This window comes from Leopardus geoffroyi, chromosome A1 (assembly GCF_018350155.1).
Source record: "Leopardus geoffroyi isolate Oge1 chromosome A1, O.geoffroyi_Oge1_pat1.0, whole genome shotgun sequence".
NCBI lineage: Eukaryota > Metazoa > Chordata > Mammalia > Carnivora > Felidae > Leopardus > Leopardus geoffroyi.
Genome location: NC_059326.1, coordinates 116,028,748 through 116,044,074, shown reverse-complemented (window position 1 = coordinate 116,044,074; position 15,327 = coordinate 116,028,748). Strand labels below are relative to the sequence as shown.

General features: G+C 44.3%; 1 protein-coding gene across 4 annotated transcripts; it reads right to left on the bottom strand.

Moving 5' to 3' along the window:
- Nucleotides 1-1,403: 1,403 nt before the first annotated feature.
- Nucleotides 1,404-13,588, bottom strand: PURA (purine rich element binding protein A). Of its 4 annotated transcripts, none has more exons than XM_045446054.1 (2): nucleotides 13,485-13,588; nucleotides 1,404-6,822 (listed from the first exon to the last, which is right to left on the bottom strand). In XM_045446054.1, exon 2 carries the CDS (start codon nucleotides 6,673-6,675, stop codon nucleotides 5,707-5,709), a length of 969 nt encoding a protein of 322 aa, XP_045302010.1. In that variant the 5' UTR covers nucleotides 6,676-6,822; nucleotides 13,485-13,588; the 3' UTR covers nucleotides 1,404-5,706. The 4 variants fall into 4 exon arrangements, with proteins under 4 accessions (XP_045302010.1, XP_045301983.1, XP_045301992.1 ...); XM_045446027.1 differs by lacking the exon at nucleotides 13,485-13,588 and adding an exon at nucleotides 12,546-13,018; XM_045446036.1 differs by lacking the exon at nucleotides 13,485-13,588 and adding an exon at nucleotides 12,685-13,018.
- Nucleotides 13,589-15,327: the final 1,739 nt, after the last annotated feature.

Below are 15,327 nucleotides of genomic sequence, written 5' to 3'. Positions count from 1 at the left end.
GCTTTCCTAATGACATGAATTGCCTAGACCATTCAACATCAAAACTTGGTAGTCAGTTTAGCAGCTGGAAGATGACAAATTGTGGGCTTGAAACCAATCATATCTTTTACTTTTCACTTGGTTGTTTTTGCATTATGAAATTCTACCTGACATGCTAATGCTAGTTTAGATGATCTTCACTTAGCCCATAATAATGAAAATTCTGTTTGAAAAGAGCCTGTCAAACGGCCTAGGCCTTAAATCTAGGTTTTTAGGATCAAATAACTCCCCAAATATTAAAATCACCTTTTCTTAAAAATATATTGCAAATTCTCTATAGTAATTAATGTTGCTGAGTGAAAACAGTAGTTTCAATAACAATGATCATTTTAGTTTTATAATGTACTTCATTACAAATGGTCTAAATTCAGTTAACTCGCAATTTAAAAACCCAGAAGTATTATAATGATTTAAAAATAGATAAACTTTAACAATTTTGCACAAATAACTTTAGTGAATTTATTCACTTAAGCAATTCTGATAAATCTCTTTCCTATTCATTCTACTCTCGATGAGGAAGTATATATTGCTCCAAATTATTAAGATATTCAAATTTAAGGATAATCAACTATAAATGTTATACTCAGAGTTATCACCAATTGTTCCAAACCTAAGCTGCTGAAGATTCGCTTCTTTTAGCATTCTTTTACATAGTAAGCAGGATCTCATTCTGATATTGAAATAACTTGCAAAAAAGTCATTAGATTTGGTATCTGATTTTTTTAATGGGGAAAATATTAAAAGTATATTCACATGTAAAGTAAAATGAATTGTGGAGCTATGAAAACAACTAGAGCAACAATTTCAGAACTCTCCATTTAAAAATAATCTGGAAGAGTGTGTGTGTGTGTGTGTGTGTGTGTGTGTGTCTGTGTGTGTGTGTGTGCGTGTGTGTGTGTCTGTGTGTGTGAGATATGGGAAAATGAGTGGGAATATTGAAGAAGAGAGGGCGAACCACGTGTGGGAGATATAAGTAATCATGCCCATGGTGGGTTCTCCATGGCTGGCATATAACCCAACATGTCATTAAAAAAAAAAATGTTTAGAAAGTTTCAACAGTGCCAAATGCAAAATGTTAAAGCAAAGAAACAATGAATGAGATAACCCCCACAAACATCAAGTTCCATATGAAAACAGGAAGAAAAAAATTGATATATGCATCTTTTTTAATATACCAAATCTTAATTGACTTAAAGATTATATATAAAGTGCTTGGGCCATGGTACCCACCCAGATTCTCATTATCAATGGACTGATCTTTTCCCCTCCCTTCCACCCAAATTTAGTTCAGTGTTCCTGCAGAAAAAGTACAGCATTCCTATATTGGTAAGAATAAGAAATGAAAACAGTGAGTACAACTGATATATATCCATTGACTTTTATTACAAATGTACTTGATCACTTGGCTTCAAAAAGTTTAAAATCAATACCCTATTTTCTGTATGCCAGTACAAAGCAAACTGTTTTACAAATTAAATACCTAAAAATTTGACAAAAATATTAAAATTTGATGAAAAACAATTATAAAAATCCTTAATCTCTCTCTCTTCAAAAAAGGAGGCAGTCTTCCCAGTCCTATTATACAATATTAATAATATTCACCATTTTTAGAATAGGTAGCTAAATTATATTTTTCTGTTAGCATACAAAACTCTTAGACTAATAGATTTCATTTGTATATGCTCCAGTTAAGTTTGTGAATGCCATCTGATTGCAATATAATCAACTATCTTTAATTGAGTCCTAATTTACACTTATTTAATAATTTGCATAGTTTAAAAGGGATAAAGGTTATTCTACAACTAATTATCATAGGCTATTACAGTGCTATTTTTCAAGGCAATAAGTATTTGCTCCCAAATGAAATTATGTCTTCTTTAGGCAGGGGTTAAAATTACTAGCAGCTTTCTCCATTACCTGAACAATCAAATTGGAATAGTTATCCATCTCTAGATGTGAAGACCTAAAAAACACATCGATATATTTTCCACTTTGAGTCAAATTTCAACCCCTGCATGGGACTAGAAAGTGAGACTTTCAAGGTTTTTATTTCACTGTTGGGTTTTGGTTTCTACTCTCCATGGCTTTTAGGAAGCTGGGAAAGTTTGTCTTTCCTGACTCACATTGTCTCTCTTTTCCATTTGGCAAATATTCATCTACCTTCAGTCTGTATCTAGTAGAGGAAAAGCCGACATGGCTTTTCTTATGAACTTCCTTTGTTGTCAAAGGCATGTATAATGATTTCTACAGTTCTGGTTAGTTAACTTTAGCTCCCTCTGTGGCTGGATGACTGCTGCTTCTAACATCAGCATGATAAATAGGAGGCACAAATAAAAAGTAGCTTAAAAAAAGATTTGGTGATTTAAAAGAAAAAAAAAAAAAAAACGAACAACACCAAACATACACACATATATGGGCATTTCAAATCTGGTGGCTGATCTCTGGATTAAATTACTTGACAGTGTCTCTCATTTTAAAGAACGTCAATATTGCAATGCATTTCAAGTTTTCTTTTATACTTAGGCAAATAATATAGTTTAACCAAGCTCTTGGACCTTAATTGTAAGACAAAGCAGATCATTAAAAATAAGGCATACTTGTCAGGAATTAAGTTTTGTTTGCTTGTTTTTGGCACATTTGATCATACTGTCTTCTATGAATAACACATATGGTCAAATATACCATTTCCTTTTTCATTTCAGCACAAACAGGGTTTACCAACTAGTAAAATAAAAAACAAGGAAAAACTCCAACATAAAACACTGAGATATAGAACCTTGGTAAAGTACCGAGCACCTGGGGGGAGGGGTGGGGAAAGGATGAAACAGTAGAGGGAGGAAAGGTTGGGAGGGTGCTTGGGGAGGTAAAGTGAGATGCAAAAAAGAGCATCTTTACAGTCACTTAGTCTTTTCTAAGATCACCTCTTAAGTCTTAAAATATTTGCATGTGGATTTCTTTTTAAACCCAATGACCATAAATCAGACACTGGTTTCAAAATCTTAGTAAGATTGTGTTTAACTGTTATAGTGTAAAGACAATTGCACAATACATGTGCTTATTGATCCGGTAGGATTCCAAGCAGAATCTGAAGTCTGTAGGTAAGAAAGGTTTCACTTTAGGTAACAGTGACCCTAAAGAAAACCTCATGAAAGAACTCGCATCTCAAATAAAGGACACTTTGCCTAAGTTTGCTGTGTTTTTGTTGACTTGCACTACTTATTGCTGGCTACTATGAAACACTGATCTAGGAGTACTCCAACAACCTGTAGTACAAGGCTTAACTTTAAGAAGCTATAGTAAACAAGAGACAAAATCAAAGCAATTCTCTTTCCTAACTAGTAACAGCACAGAGAATGCAGTCTTTTCCATATCACAGTAAAAGTACAGTGAACAAAACAGCTCAACAAACCTTAAGACAAAAAAGTGCAGGTTATTAATGTTTACATGCAGTTGATAAGCATTCCAAATGTCACATTATGCACTGTAAAAGCTCAACTTTACTATATGGAAATAAGAAAAATGCACCTTGGGGGAAAGGGAAAAGCAATTTAATCATTTCCAGTGATTTTGTAAGTAAAGAAATTCCTAACTATTGTACGGTCACCTCATATTTAACATTGTATGAATATTAAAAGCAAACAATTTAATGGGAAAATGCACAGTACAATGGAAATAGCTTGTTATTCAACACATACAGTAGATCTCAAAAACAAAGACAACACACTCAACCAGGGAGCTTAAAAATATCAAATCAAAACCCAAAGAACCAGCAGAAAAAAAAATCCTTCAAAAAGACAACTGTTTCACCTTCCTAGGCCAATGCTTTACAATGTGAGAAGCACTGATACCTTCCAGCTCCTACAGGTGGTGTCTTCTACATACAGCAGTAAGATCTATATGGCTGGATTTGCCAAGAAACAATTCCATCCCCAGAACTCTCTATAGCAGACAAGATCCTTTTTTTTTTTTAAACCAAAATACTTTCTACAGAATTCCAAACCAAAATGTACTGTTTAAGGCATCTTTTTTATAACATTTTCTCTTCACTCAAAGATGATAGTCATGCAGCAGTTTAATGATAAAAATATATTAATATTTTACTATACAGCAGCAAGAAGTTAGTTGTCAATTAAAAGCACACGAACATCTTTAAATGAAAACCTGTAAAAGACTATCGATACAAACAATTTCAGTTTGGAGGACACCAGCCTGGTAAAGTGCTCTCCTAAGCTTTGCATTTTCATACCCTACACCTTGAATATATGAGTTATAGAACATACTTTTGATAGAAGGCTTGTACACTTGGGGAACACAAATACACTTAGCATATAATGTAGCCAGTAATAACTAGCACCACAGCTACATGGAAATCCTTTACACATACCAACTTGGCTTTCACTTTTAAAATGAAACTCAGAATCCATGGCTCAGTAGGATAACTATAATTGTGTTGCTCTGCTTTTTAACAGGTCTACATAAGTTAATAGCACTGGCAAAAATCAAAGAATAGCTTCAGACCTCTTACTAGTTTAGGAGACAGTGCTAGTGACCACAAATAGACTTGCTACCTGATGTCCAAGTACAGGTTCACTGGAAATTGCTGCACGTTAGTTTAAGTTTTTAAAATCTTTCTACACATAATAAAAAAAATATATTATGAACGATACATCTCATATACACAATAATGACAAAACACCTACTCAATCAAAGCAAACAGATGCAGAAAAATATTATGGGAGATTTCCTTTTTCTTTCTTTCCTCTTTTTCCTTTGACTATTGAATAACTTTGGTTCCAACCGTAAAAATCACAACTTAGCAAATTTCATTTAAATGCCTTTTTTAATAATTTCTTCATGTTCACAGAAGTTTCACTGACCATTTTTATATGTTTAAGGTCCAGATGCAATGCATATTGTATAAAAGAGAGCACTTATTGTTTACCTTGCATGAATTAAACCTACGTACCTTTAACTCTACAAACTTCTGCATAACATTTAGACAAAGCTCAGACACACAGCATGCCTAGCCCTCATATATATACACATCTCTAATCACAGGTATATAGGGTGTCAAATATACTATAATAACCTCCATGTAAGGTTTGAAATTTGGTAACAAAATGAGAAAAACTAAAAATATTATTTTACGTGTTCTAAAATATCTCTTTTTTGTGCTAAAGTCAAATGTTAGCTCAACATGAAAAGGACTTTTATATAATTCAGCAATATTATAATCTTGACCATTTTGCAAACACTTTTAATAATAATAGCTTAAACGTGTACAAAAGTTCTTGGTTAATTAGGGAAATAAACACTCAGTTCTTTATATTTTTTAATCAAGTAGGAAACACAGTTCATATAATGTTATTACTTTTTGTATTTTTTTTGTTTTTTGTTTTTAGCAGCTGCTTACTGTTTTATATGGTGGATAAAGTGGACAACATCCAGCGATGGGTGGCAAGTCAAGAAGAGAAACTGTCAGTTGGTGGAGGTTCTGTGGGTGGTGCTCCCTTGGAGTTAACAGTTATTTTTTTTTTTATTTTTTATTTTTTTACTTTTTAACTTTTTATTTTCTCTCTTTCTTTACAGTATATTTTCTGTGTGTGGTTGTGTGTGTGTGTGTGTGTGTGTATGCATGTGTGTGTGGGTTTTTTCCATTCAGTTTGATCAATCTTCTTCCCCTTCTTCTTCACCCTGCAGCAACAGGGTGGCAGCGGCGGTCTCCTCCTGCTGTTGCTGCTGCTGCTGGTGGAGCTGCTCACAGGCAGCTCGCTTCTCCCTCTGTTTCTCTTGAATCTTCTTCATCTCCTCCGAGTACTTGCAGAAGGTGTGTCCGAACTTGGCCCACACCTTGTAGGGCACGGTGATGGAGTTGCGGTAAGTGGGCTTCACCTCGCTCACTCGCATAAACACGCCGTACTTGTTGGAGCCCACATCGAAGAAGAAGCGCTTGTTGTCCACAGTCAAGGAGGTGCCCTCGGGCAGCTCGGCCGGCTCCTCCTCCACTCCGTAGTCATCGATGAGCTTGGCCAGAGCGTCGCGGAACTCGATGAGCCCCTGTGCGGGCAGCGCAATGGTCTGGCCCTGCGTGGAGCCCAGGCCGGGCCCCCGGTTGACCGTCTGGCGGATGCGCAGGAAGCGGCCGCGCTGGTTCTCCTTGAGATCCATGTAGTACTTGCGGTTCTCGCGCACCAGGAACTCGCTCTTGAGCGCCCGGCGCGGCTCGTCCTGCGCCTGGGCCAGGTCCGGCGGCTGGCTGGGGCCCAGCTGCGCGTAGTGCTCGATGAAGTCGCCCAGGTAGTCGCGGAACTCCACGGCCACTGACATGGAGAGAGTGAGGCGGCTCTTGTTGCCGCCCGCGCCCACCTCAGCGATCTTCAGGAAGCGGCCCTTGGCGTTCTGCTTCACGTCCAGGTAGAAGCGCTTGTTCTGGATGTCCACCCGCTTGGAGGCCAGCTCCTGCGTCTCGTGCTGCAGCCCCCCCGGGGCCCCTCCGCCGCCGCCGCCACTGCCGCCGCCGCCCCCGCCGCCACCACCGCCCCCGCCGGAGCCCGAGCCCGAGCCTGGGTGCCCCAGGGAGCCGCCCGAGCCCAGCGCCGCACCACCCTGCTCGCTGCCGCTGTCTCGGTCCGCCATGATGCTGCGCTCCGCCGCCGCGCCGCCGCCGCCGCCTGCCGCTCCGCCCGCCGCCGCCTCAGTCGCCTCAGCCGCCGCTGCTTTCCCTCCCCGGCTCCGCCTGCTGCCGCCGCAACCCCCACAGCCAGTCAGCCACTCTCGCGAGATCTGCGGGAGAGACGAGACCCGGTAACAGGGCACTGACTCCCCAGTACAGTAGCAGGGCGCCCTACTGTACGCGCCCACCCGCCCGCCGGCACGTGACATTCGCCCCCTCCCTGATGCCAGCCCCCCGACCGCCCGCCCGCCAGGCGGCGCCCACCCGCCGGCCCTCACCCCACACCCCTGGCGTGTGTGTGTGTGGGGGGGGGAGGTTGTGGGACGCGCCGCGTCGCAGCTGCTGCCGCCACCACCACTGTGGCTGTCGCTGTTGGCCAGACCCTGGGCGGCCTCGGCCCAGGGAGTTGGGGGACCAGGGGTGAGAAGGGGACTGCCATACTAAGCACAGGGAGAGGGCCTGAGTTCTGCATTCCAGTGACCCCGAAGAGAGGATGTGGAGGGAAGGGCCTGTGAAGCGCTACTGAGCCCGCTGCAGACAGGGGACACCAAGTCACGGCCACCCCCTTACATGTGGGCCTCAGTCAGACCCAAACCCAAACCCAGACAGGCCCACCCACTGCCCGCCTGGGCTATCTCCTACCGCAGAGCCCTGGCCGCAGAGGCGGGCAAGGAACAGGAGAGGTGGTGCGGCGGTAACCCTTAGCTGCAGAAGGGGCTGCCTAGGATGAGGACGGGGCGCCGGCAGCAGTGGCGCGGAGCAGCAGACACCTAGCCCGTCCCTCCCCTCGCTCCCGCCGCTTCCCCCTCCCAGCGCACGGCAGCGGCTCTGGCCTCAGATGATCCCGCTCCCCCCTCCCCCCAACCGCAGCCCCGCACAGTCGGGCGGGCGGGCAGGCGGGCGGGCGCACTCACCGGCGGGGGGAGCCAAGCAGAGGACGGCAGCCGCACCAGGGCCGGGGTGCCCGCAGTGCCTGTTCTCGTTGGCTTTGCCCTTCCCCCCAAGCAACAATCAAAAAGAAACCCCACGTTCACCCAAAAACCTTCAACCAGCCCCCAGTGGGACCACAACTGCCCGCCTGCCTCCCCCTCCTCCTTCCGAGATTTGGGGAAGGGGGGCACCCTGCTCAAGGCTGAGCCCAGCCTGGGTTGCCGGCCAGCTCTGCGGATGAACCAGGCCCTGCCAAGCCTTCAGCCCCTAACCCACTCTTCTTCCCCTCTGGAAGGACCCAGAATGGAGGAGAAAACCAAGCAAGATTTAGTAAATTCACGAGCTAAAAATGTCAGGAATTTCCTGGGAAACGCACTTCCTTACGGGTTTCATTAACGCAGGTTCGCTCGCCCCTTTTACCCCTCCTCCCAGAAACTCCTTAGTGTCCAGGAGAGCCCCTACCTCTCAAAAAAGTAAAGCATTACATGATTAGTGATTTTTAGGTAGACAGCTAGGTTACCAACCATTAATTAACCAATGAATCTTTGGACAGTGACAGCTAAAGGGGGTCTCTGGTCTCAGAAAGAGACTCGGAAAGAAGGGATTTCTTTCTTCCTAGATCTAAGGCATAATCTAGGGCCTGTTTTCCTTCTCCTACATATATAGCAAACGCTCATACTCCCTCCCTGCAGTCTGCAGTTCTAAGAGTTGTGGGGAAGCTCAGGCCTATCTCCAGGAGAACCCCTGCCATTACCCCTACATTCTCCTTATCACCTTCTGCAGGGGGCTCAGGGAATAGACATCACAGCCTTACTCCTGGCTTTCTCAAACATGGATTGTTGCCTCCATCCTTAGAAGAGTGTTTCTGTCCCATCTGTGGGTGCCATTCCCACCCAACATCCCTCAACCCCCAAAGTAAGGAGTCTTCCCTCCCTCATTCAGCTTCACAGACAGCTGAGTACCACAGTTGTGCAAGCTTCCTGGAAAAGAAAGGGCTGGAGAGGACTAAGGATCACGAAACCCAGATAAGTCTAGGACCTAAACCTTGTCAATACCTGAGCCCTCAAAGCTCCCTAATATATCCCTTCACCTCCTGAGCAAACCTGCCTCCGAAGTATTCACAGCTTGCTTTTTCTTTTAGCAAGGGCTCCGTTCTACCCAGCATTAGCTACTCTGGCTCTGGGCTGATGTTTGCTACTTCCCGCTAAAGAGCAAGAAACAGGGAAAAGCACTATGGCTACCAAAGAGCAAACTGGAGTAGTGCTGTGGGAACCAGCCCCAGAACCACCTACTAGTCCCTGAAATGGTCCCTGAAATGGTTCCCTGAAGGGGAGGCCCATTCTGACAGACAGAAATCCAGGCTTTGGGCTCCATAAAGAACTTTTCCTTAGTTGGGGGCATCCTCCAGTACCGAGTAGTGCCATTTTATTGCTGATTTTTCTAAACTCCCTCCCTTGTCCCCAAGTCTGCAAGGAAGGGGAGAGAACTGTTGGCGCACTTCCCACCGCGAAAGAATTAAAACGAGAAAAAGCAGAGGCTCCTTCAAGCTCACACAGTAGCGATCAGGACCCTGGATAGACCCTGGCCCCAAACTGGGACGCAAAGGCTGAGTGGCAGGGTCTCCGCACAGAGTAGGGCGGGGCATTACGCTTCCAGCTGTAAACTGAGGCTAAGATCTGTTTCGATCCGTCTGATCTAGAAGAGCCGCTGCTCTTCTTCTGGGGTTTACCCTGCGCAGAACCAAGCGCTTGCCCCCTCAAGAAAGCTCTTAGCAGCAAGAAGCCCAATGGGATTGTGATGAGGAGACACGCGCCTGCCGGTCCCATTCTTCTACGCTAATGACTGCTTCCCCCAGGACAGAAAACAAGGGCTTTAAAAATGCCCACCTTCCGTGACCAACTTTAGAGTTTAAATTTCTCTTTTCTCTGTCCCAAACATTTATATCCAGGGGTTCTGAAGCAGTTTGACTTTGGGAACACCCTGATTTTCTGAAAAAGTGTCACCAGCAACTGAGTTCTTAGTTCCCCAGCGCACAAGCAACTGATGAAGCTTCTAGACAAAACACAAGTTAAATATCATTTGCATGTTCAAAATGGGAATTTTAAACTCAAGTCAGCAAACCACTGAGACCTGGATCTCTTCACATAAATATGCATTTACTTATTTTACGTTATTTATTATATATGTATAAAATTTCTACCATTATATACCAGCTTGTCCCCTATTTTACAAATGTATCTAAAAGGTAAGCAAGGTTAATAATGGCTTTTCCAAAACAATTCAATGATAAATTGGATATTCAGCACATTTTCACTTCTCAAAAAGTTAATTTCAGGATAAGCCTGTAAATGTGGGGCTTTGGTCAGACTAGGAAGGAGATGGTGAAAGGCGGCTTTCCTTAGGCTACAGAATACGGTAGCCTTAAAAGGCAGTCTGGGAAGAATGAATATTGTCTCAGAGGAAGGTCTTAAAAAGTTTAGAAGCTTAAAAAGAATTTCAGAGTTAGATCTGCATCCTAACGTTGAAAATCCATTAGAAAATTTGTAGATTTAAAATGACTTCTAGCCACTTGTTAATTACCTAAATAATATACTTAGTAAATGAAAAGTGTTCTAGTATTTAGCCTCTTGAATTTGTTATTCTGAAACAAACAGTTGTACAATTAAATTGAAATTTTCAATACAATGCAGGAAAGGCAAAGAGGAAACGAAATAAATTAACATGCAGCAAAATATCAGTGTTAATTAAAAATCATCAAAAAATATTCCCTTTCTACTCAAAGTTTGCCTACTTTAAAAAATCTGATAAACGTCTAGATTTCTTGAGCTCTTTTATTAATACTACACACACATTTTGAAGAGAACAGAGATTGCTTTATTTTTAATCCCACTATCTCTATGCCGTTAACAAACTCTTACCAACAAATATTGTTCACAAGTGAAACAAACATTAGGCAGAACAAAAAGGAAAAAAGCTTCAATTTTCCTCAGCCTGAACTACGGGTGATTCTAATAAGCTTTAGTCTTTAAAAGCAAAAATTAACACACACACACACACACACATTTATAAAATAAACTTGGAGGGAGAGAATCTACCTCTGGGTAATAAACCCTTTTAGTTATGGAGTTCCCAACAGAAACAATATGCTGATTAGTATCACAGATTTCCAAAACAAAAGAGAAGCAAGAACATTAGAAATTGTTTTCAAGTGCTGCTTAGGTTAAATGCCTGTCTTAAACTACACAATTATCTTCAATACCCAAATTATTAAAAGTAACTGGAATGTTGTACTGCAAGTGTTCAAAGTGGAGGAATTACCCATTTCTTCTCATGGCCATCTACCAGGAAAATGAAAGGAAACTCTTAAGTAAATGTTAACGTTTAACAACAACAAGGACTAATAGTAGTAGTATTTCATCAATCATTTTTTAAAAGCACATTGTCCTTCTATAGCTCACCTAATCTTCAAAATTATGCCTCTCCAATGCTATTTTAATGTTTAAAGATATGAATTAAACATTTAAAACCTGAAGAGAACAATCCATGTGATAGAACCCTCGCATTTCACAAAACGTTTTCACTGTAAGCATTTGCAAAAGAGTTAAATAAACGTAGCACACATTCTAAATTCGATAAAAGATTCCGAGAACCCGACATTTTATGTACCCAAAAGGCCCAAACAGAACCGATGCAAATGTCAATAGCTCACTCTCTTCCGGCTGATACTTAAAAGGTTTTACTAGTACCCAAAGGAATGAAATCAGCAACTCTCTCCACACTCTACTCAACACTCCAATTTTCAAAGCCGCAATTCGCAAACGTCAGTTTGGGCTGGGAGCAGTGGGGGTCTTGAAGCAATAATAATACAAAAAATCCTTTTCTCCTCTCTCAGTCTACCAAAAGATGTCAAACCAAATTCCGTCTATTACAAAGCACTGGGACCTCCCTTCCAAGGACACGGGACACAACCACAGACACCGCTGCAAAAAGCTCTCCAAGAGCACCTGGCCCGACAGAACGAATTAGAACCCTCAAAAGGGTCCCTCACACACAGCGGAAATGAAGGTGGCATTTATTTGGGGATAGACAGCAACGAGCCAAAGAAAGTTGCCCTAGCCGGACTGGGGCCTTTCTCTCTCCAAGTTCAGAATCAAGGCAGATATATTTGTGGGGGTCCCTTCTAAAGACACCTCAGCCGCCTCCGGAGCCCACTGTCACTCAAAGGGAAGACCCTCCAGCTTCGCATCCGTTCCTTTTGCCCCCGAACAAAGACAGAGGAGGCTGTTGAGCTGACCTAGCTCCGTGGGGCAGCAAAAACGCCTTGTTCGAGCCACCCATCCTTGGGCCTGCCTTCATCTGCGATGTCAGCACCAATGTATTATTTTTTATTTTTACAACGCATCCTGGGCGGGTGTATGCATTGCGGGGGTGGGGGTTGAACAGAGGAGAGGAGGGGTTGGTAGTGAAGCCTAGAACCCTCCTTCCTCTCCCTTCCTGCCAGGGTTGCTGTGCAGGGAGTGTCGGCCACATTTGGCGCACTGTCCCAGGCCCGGGCGAAGATGGCCAGGGGAAATGGGGCTTAGGGATTGCTAAGCAAACGGCACCACTGGTGGTCTACTACCGTCAGCAGAGGTAGGAATGTCCTTTTCTTTTTTTTCTTTTTTTTTTTTTAAGGGGCGTGTGATTTTGTTCTTTTTTGGAGGTGGGAGTCCGTTCGTTCGTTCGTGCGCTACGGGAGGGGGGGGGGCGTTGCTGCACTGCCTGAGCCCCCGGAGGGAGGGTGCGAAGATGTCTACAATGGTACAGTAATTATTCCTGGGGCAAAGAGGGCAATTAGAGGGGACAGGGTGGGCGGCACCTCGAGTTGTGGCAGTGGCAGCAGGGAAGGTCGCGAGGGGCTTACCCTGGCGGGCGGGCGCTGTCCTGCCGCAGGTGAGGGAGGGCGCGGGCTGGAGGGAGGGAGGGCGCGCGCGAGGCAGGCGCTAGGCTGGCGCGAGGAAAGGGGGAGGGGAGGAGGGGGAGGAGGGCGCGCGCGCGCACACCTGTCCTGGACAGCAGCGCGAGCTGAGCGGCGCCTCACTCGGGCTCAGCCGGCTGAAGAGGAAGGAGGGCGGGCTGGCAGGCGGGGGCGGGACGCCGAGGGGAGGAGGAGGAGGCGGCTCGGATGGCTGGCCCGGCTCTCGCTCGTTCTCCCTCCCGCGGGCAAGTCCGGCTCACACCCTGCTTCTCCCGCTCACTCACAGCCCCCTTGGCTCTCCCTCCTCCTCCTCCTTCCCCTGCGGGATCCGCTCGCCGCCGCCGCAGACGGCAAGTCGTGGCAGCCAGACGTCGGCGCGTAACCCGGCGCTCCGTGCGTGACTCCGAGCGACGTCAGCGCGCGCTCCGCGCTACCCACCATCTCTCCCCCATCCTCCCCCCGTGGCTCGCGCCCTCCGCCCTCGCGTCCCTCCGTTTCAGTCGCCGCGGCGGCGGGCGCCGAGCGCGCTCCCTCCGCCCTCCTCCTGCGCGTGCGCGCGCCTTCTGCGCCGTTGGCGCGTCAACAGCCCGCGGGCCCAGGCCTTGAGGCGCGTCTGAGGAAGGGGCTGCCTGTGGCCTCTTTGCGCGCACTTCCTCCACTCGCCGCCCGTGGCGCCCCTAGGAGGACTTAACCCGCGTTGGGCTTTGAAGGCTGGAGCTAGGCTCTGGCGGGTCTAGAGTCCTGTAGGGCCTGCACCGGCTCCAACCTAGGGCCCTAAGCGTCGTTATCCGTGCAGCTCCCACCCTGTCACCCTCTCCCTATGCCCTTGTTCCGCCCGCATCTCTCAGGAGGCAATAGACCTTTTATCTCCCGGGAGGGTCTCACCTTGGTCTTCAGACGCCTGCCGAGAGGGCTAGAAGGGCAGAATTAGCATAAAAAAGAAAGAGGCGAGGCCACGTTCAGGCTTAAGCCCCAGGAATCCTTGACAGGAAGCGTGGGGTTGCTGCCCAGCCTCCCACGCAGTGTAGGTGAAACTGGGCCCCTTTGAGGGACTGTGACTAAGGACAAAACCCTGATAAATATTATTTATGCGTCCTTGGGCTGAGAGGGAGAAAATGTAAGAGACGAGTTAATTTTCATAAATTACTACGCAGGGGCGAAATGCAGAATTATAAAGTGTCCTTTAAGAGTTTTCTTGAAAGCTTACCAAGTTTGACAAGATGTTTGGTGCACGGTAACTTTCTTCCATACTTTGTATGCTGTCACATCTCTGTCCTGCAACACTGCGTCATGGAAGATGGGTCAATTAAAAGTTATCAGCTGCAAAATAAAAAGCTACCTTAACCATCTTTATCATGATTTAAATAGATGTCAGAGAAGTCATTCTGTAGTTAAAAATTTAGCCACTGTCCTAACTTATTTAGCTGAGCATATTTTATTTTGAAGTTACCTTGCAATACACGGTAAAATACCCTTTTATTAGGCAATATTAAACTTTTAAACTCACTTATAGGACTGGACTTTTTTTTAGGAAGCTTATCAAGTTGAACCTTTGAGGCAAGTAGGAGTGAGATGAAATTAACTCCATTTTATAGATGAGAAAATTGAGTTAGAAAAACGTCAGTTCAGAGTTGCAAGGAGTCTGTGACCCATAAAGGGATCTAGTATCACCTACTTTATCCACTAAACCAGAAATCCCTCAATTGTTTACTTGTGGGTTTCTTTGGATGCCCCTGTCCCCCGTCCCCATGTATTGTAGTCAGTGCTAATGTCTCAGAGAAATTTTGGAGGTATTCCTGGAGTCGCCAAATCACAGAGGACTTTAAAAGGTTTGAAGTTGGAATTCCCTGCCACAGAAAATCACAGCTGTGCAATAAGTTATTGTGAAACAATTCAGATTCTATACTAACAACAAAGTGTTTATTAATCCCTAGTTAGAGGTGAAAAAACTTTTGAGACAGGTTTAAGAATGATGGGTCATTTCTTTTGAATTGCTTCTTTATTCACCTCATCTTTAGGTGGCAGCACTACTATATAAATATCTTTAAAACTACAGTCTTCTCCAACTGGATATCCTAAAGAGTGTTTTGTCCTAAATACATCCAACTCTATTGTGGAGATTAGAAATATGAAATCATATCTGAGAATTAGAATATTTAGGAGGTTCCAGAGGACGAAAAACAGAAAGGCTTTCAGAGAAATTAATACATGGAGTTACTGAAGGAAAAGATTTGAAAGTTTTTAAAGAGCTTTTTCTTTTTCTTCTTCTTCTTTTTTTTTTTTTTTTTAGGTATATGAGGCGCAAGTAGCATCTTTATTCTAAACCTGATCTCCTATTGAACCAGCACAAAATAACCTTCCAAAACAAACCATAGTTTCTCAATACTACATATTAAAAATTTACAAGTTTAAAGTTACTGTTTGTATAGTTGCCATTATTCTAACTATAATTTTATTTATTTTTTATGTAAGCTCTCCTGCCAGGGTAGGGCTTGAACTCATGACCCCAAAATCTAGAGTTGCATGATCTACCAATCGAGCCAGCCAGGCACCCCTAACTACAATTTTATAATTGTAATAATTTTATAATTCTTCATTAGACTGCATCAAGCTTAAGAGGATCCCAAATAGCACCTTACTGTTGACCCTTGTGAAAGAGAAGAATTCTTCCTGGCTCCTTTCCTCACTTCCTAAATTGTTCATATACAAACTAAACCACCATTACTCA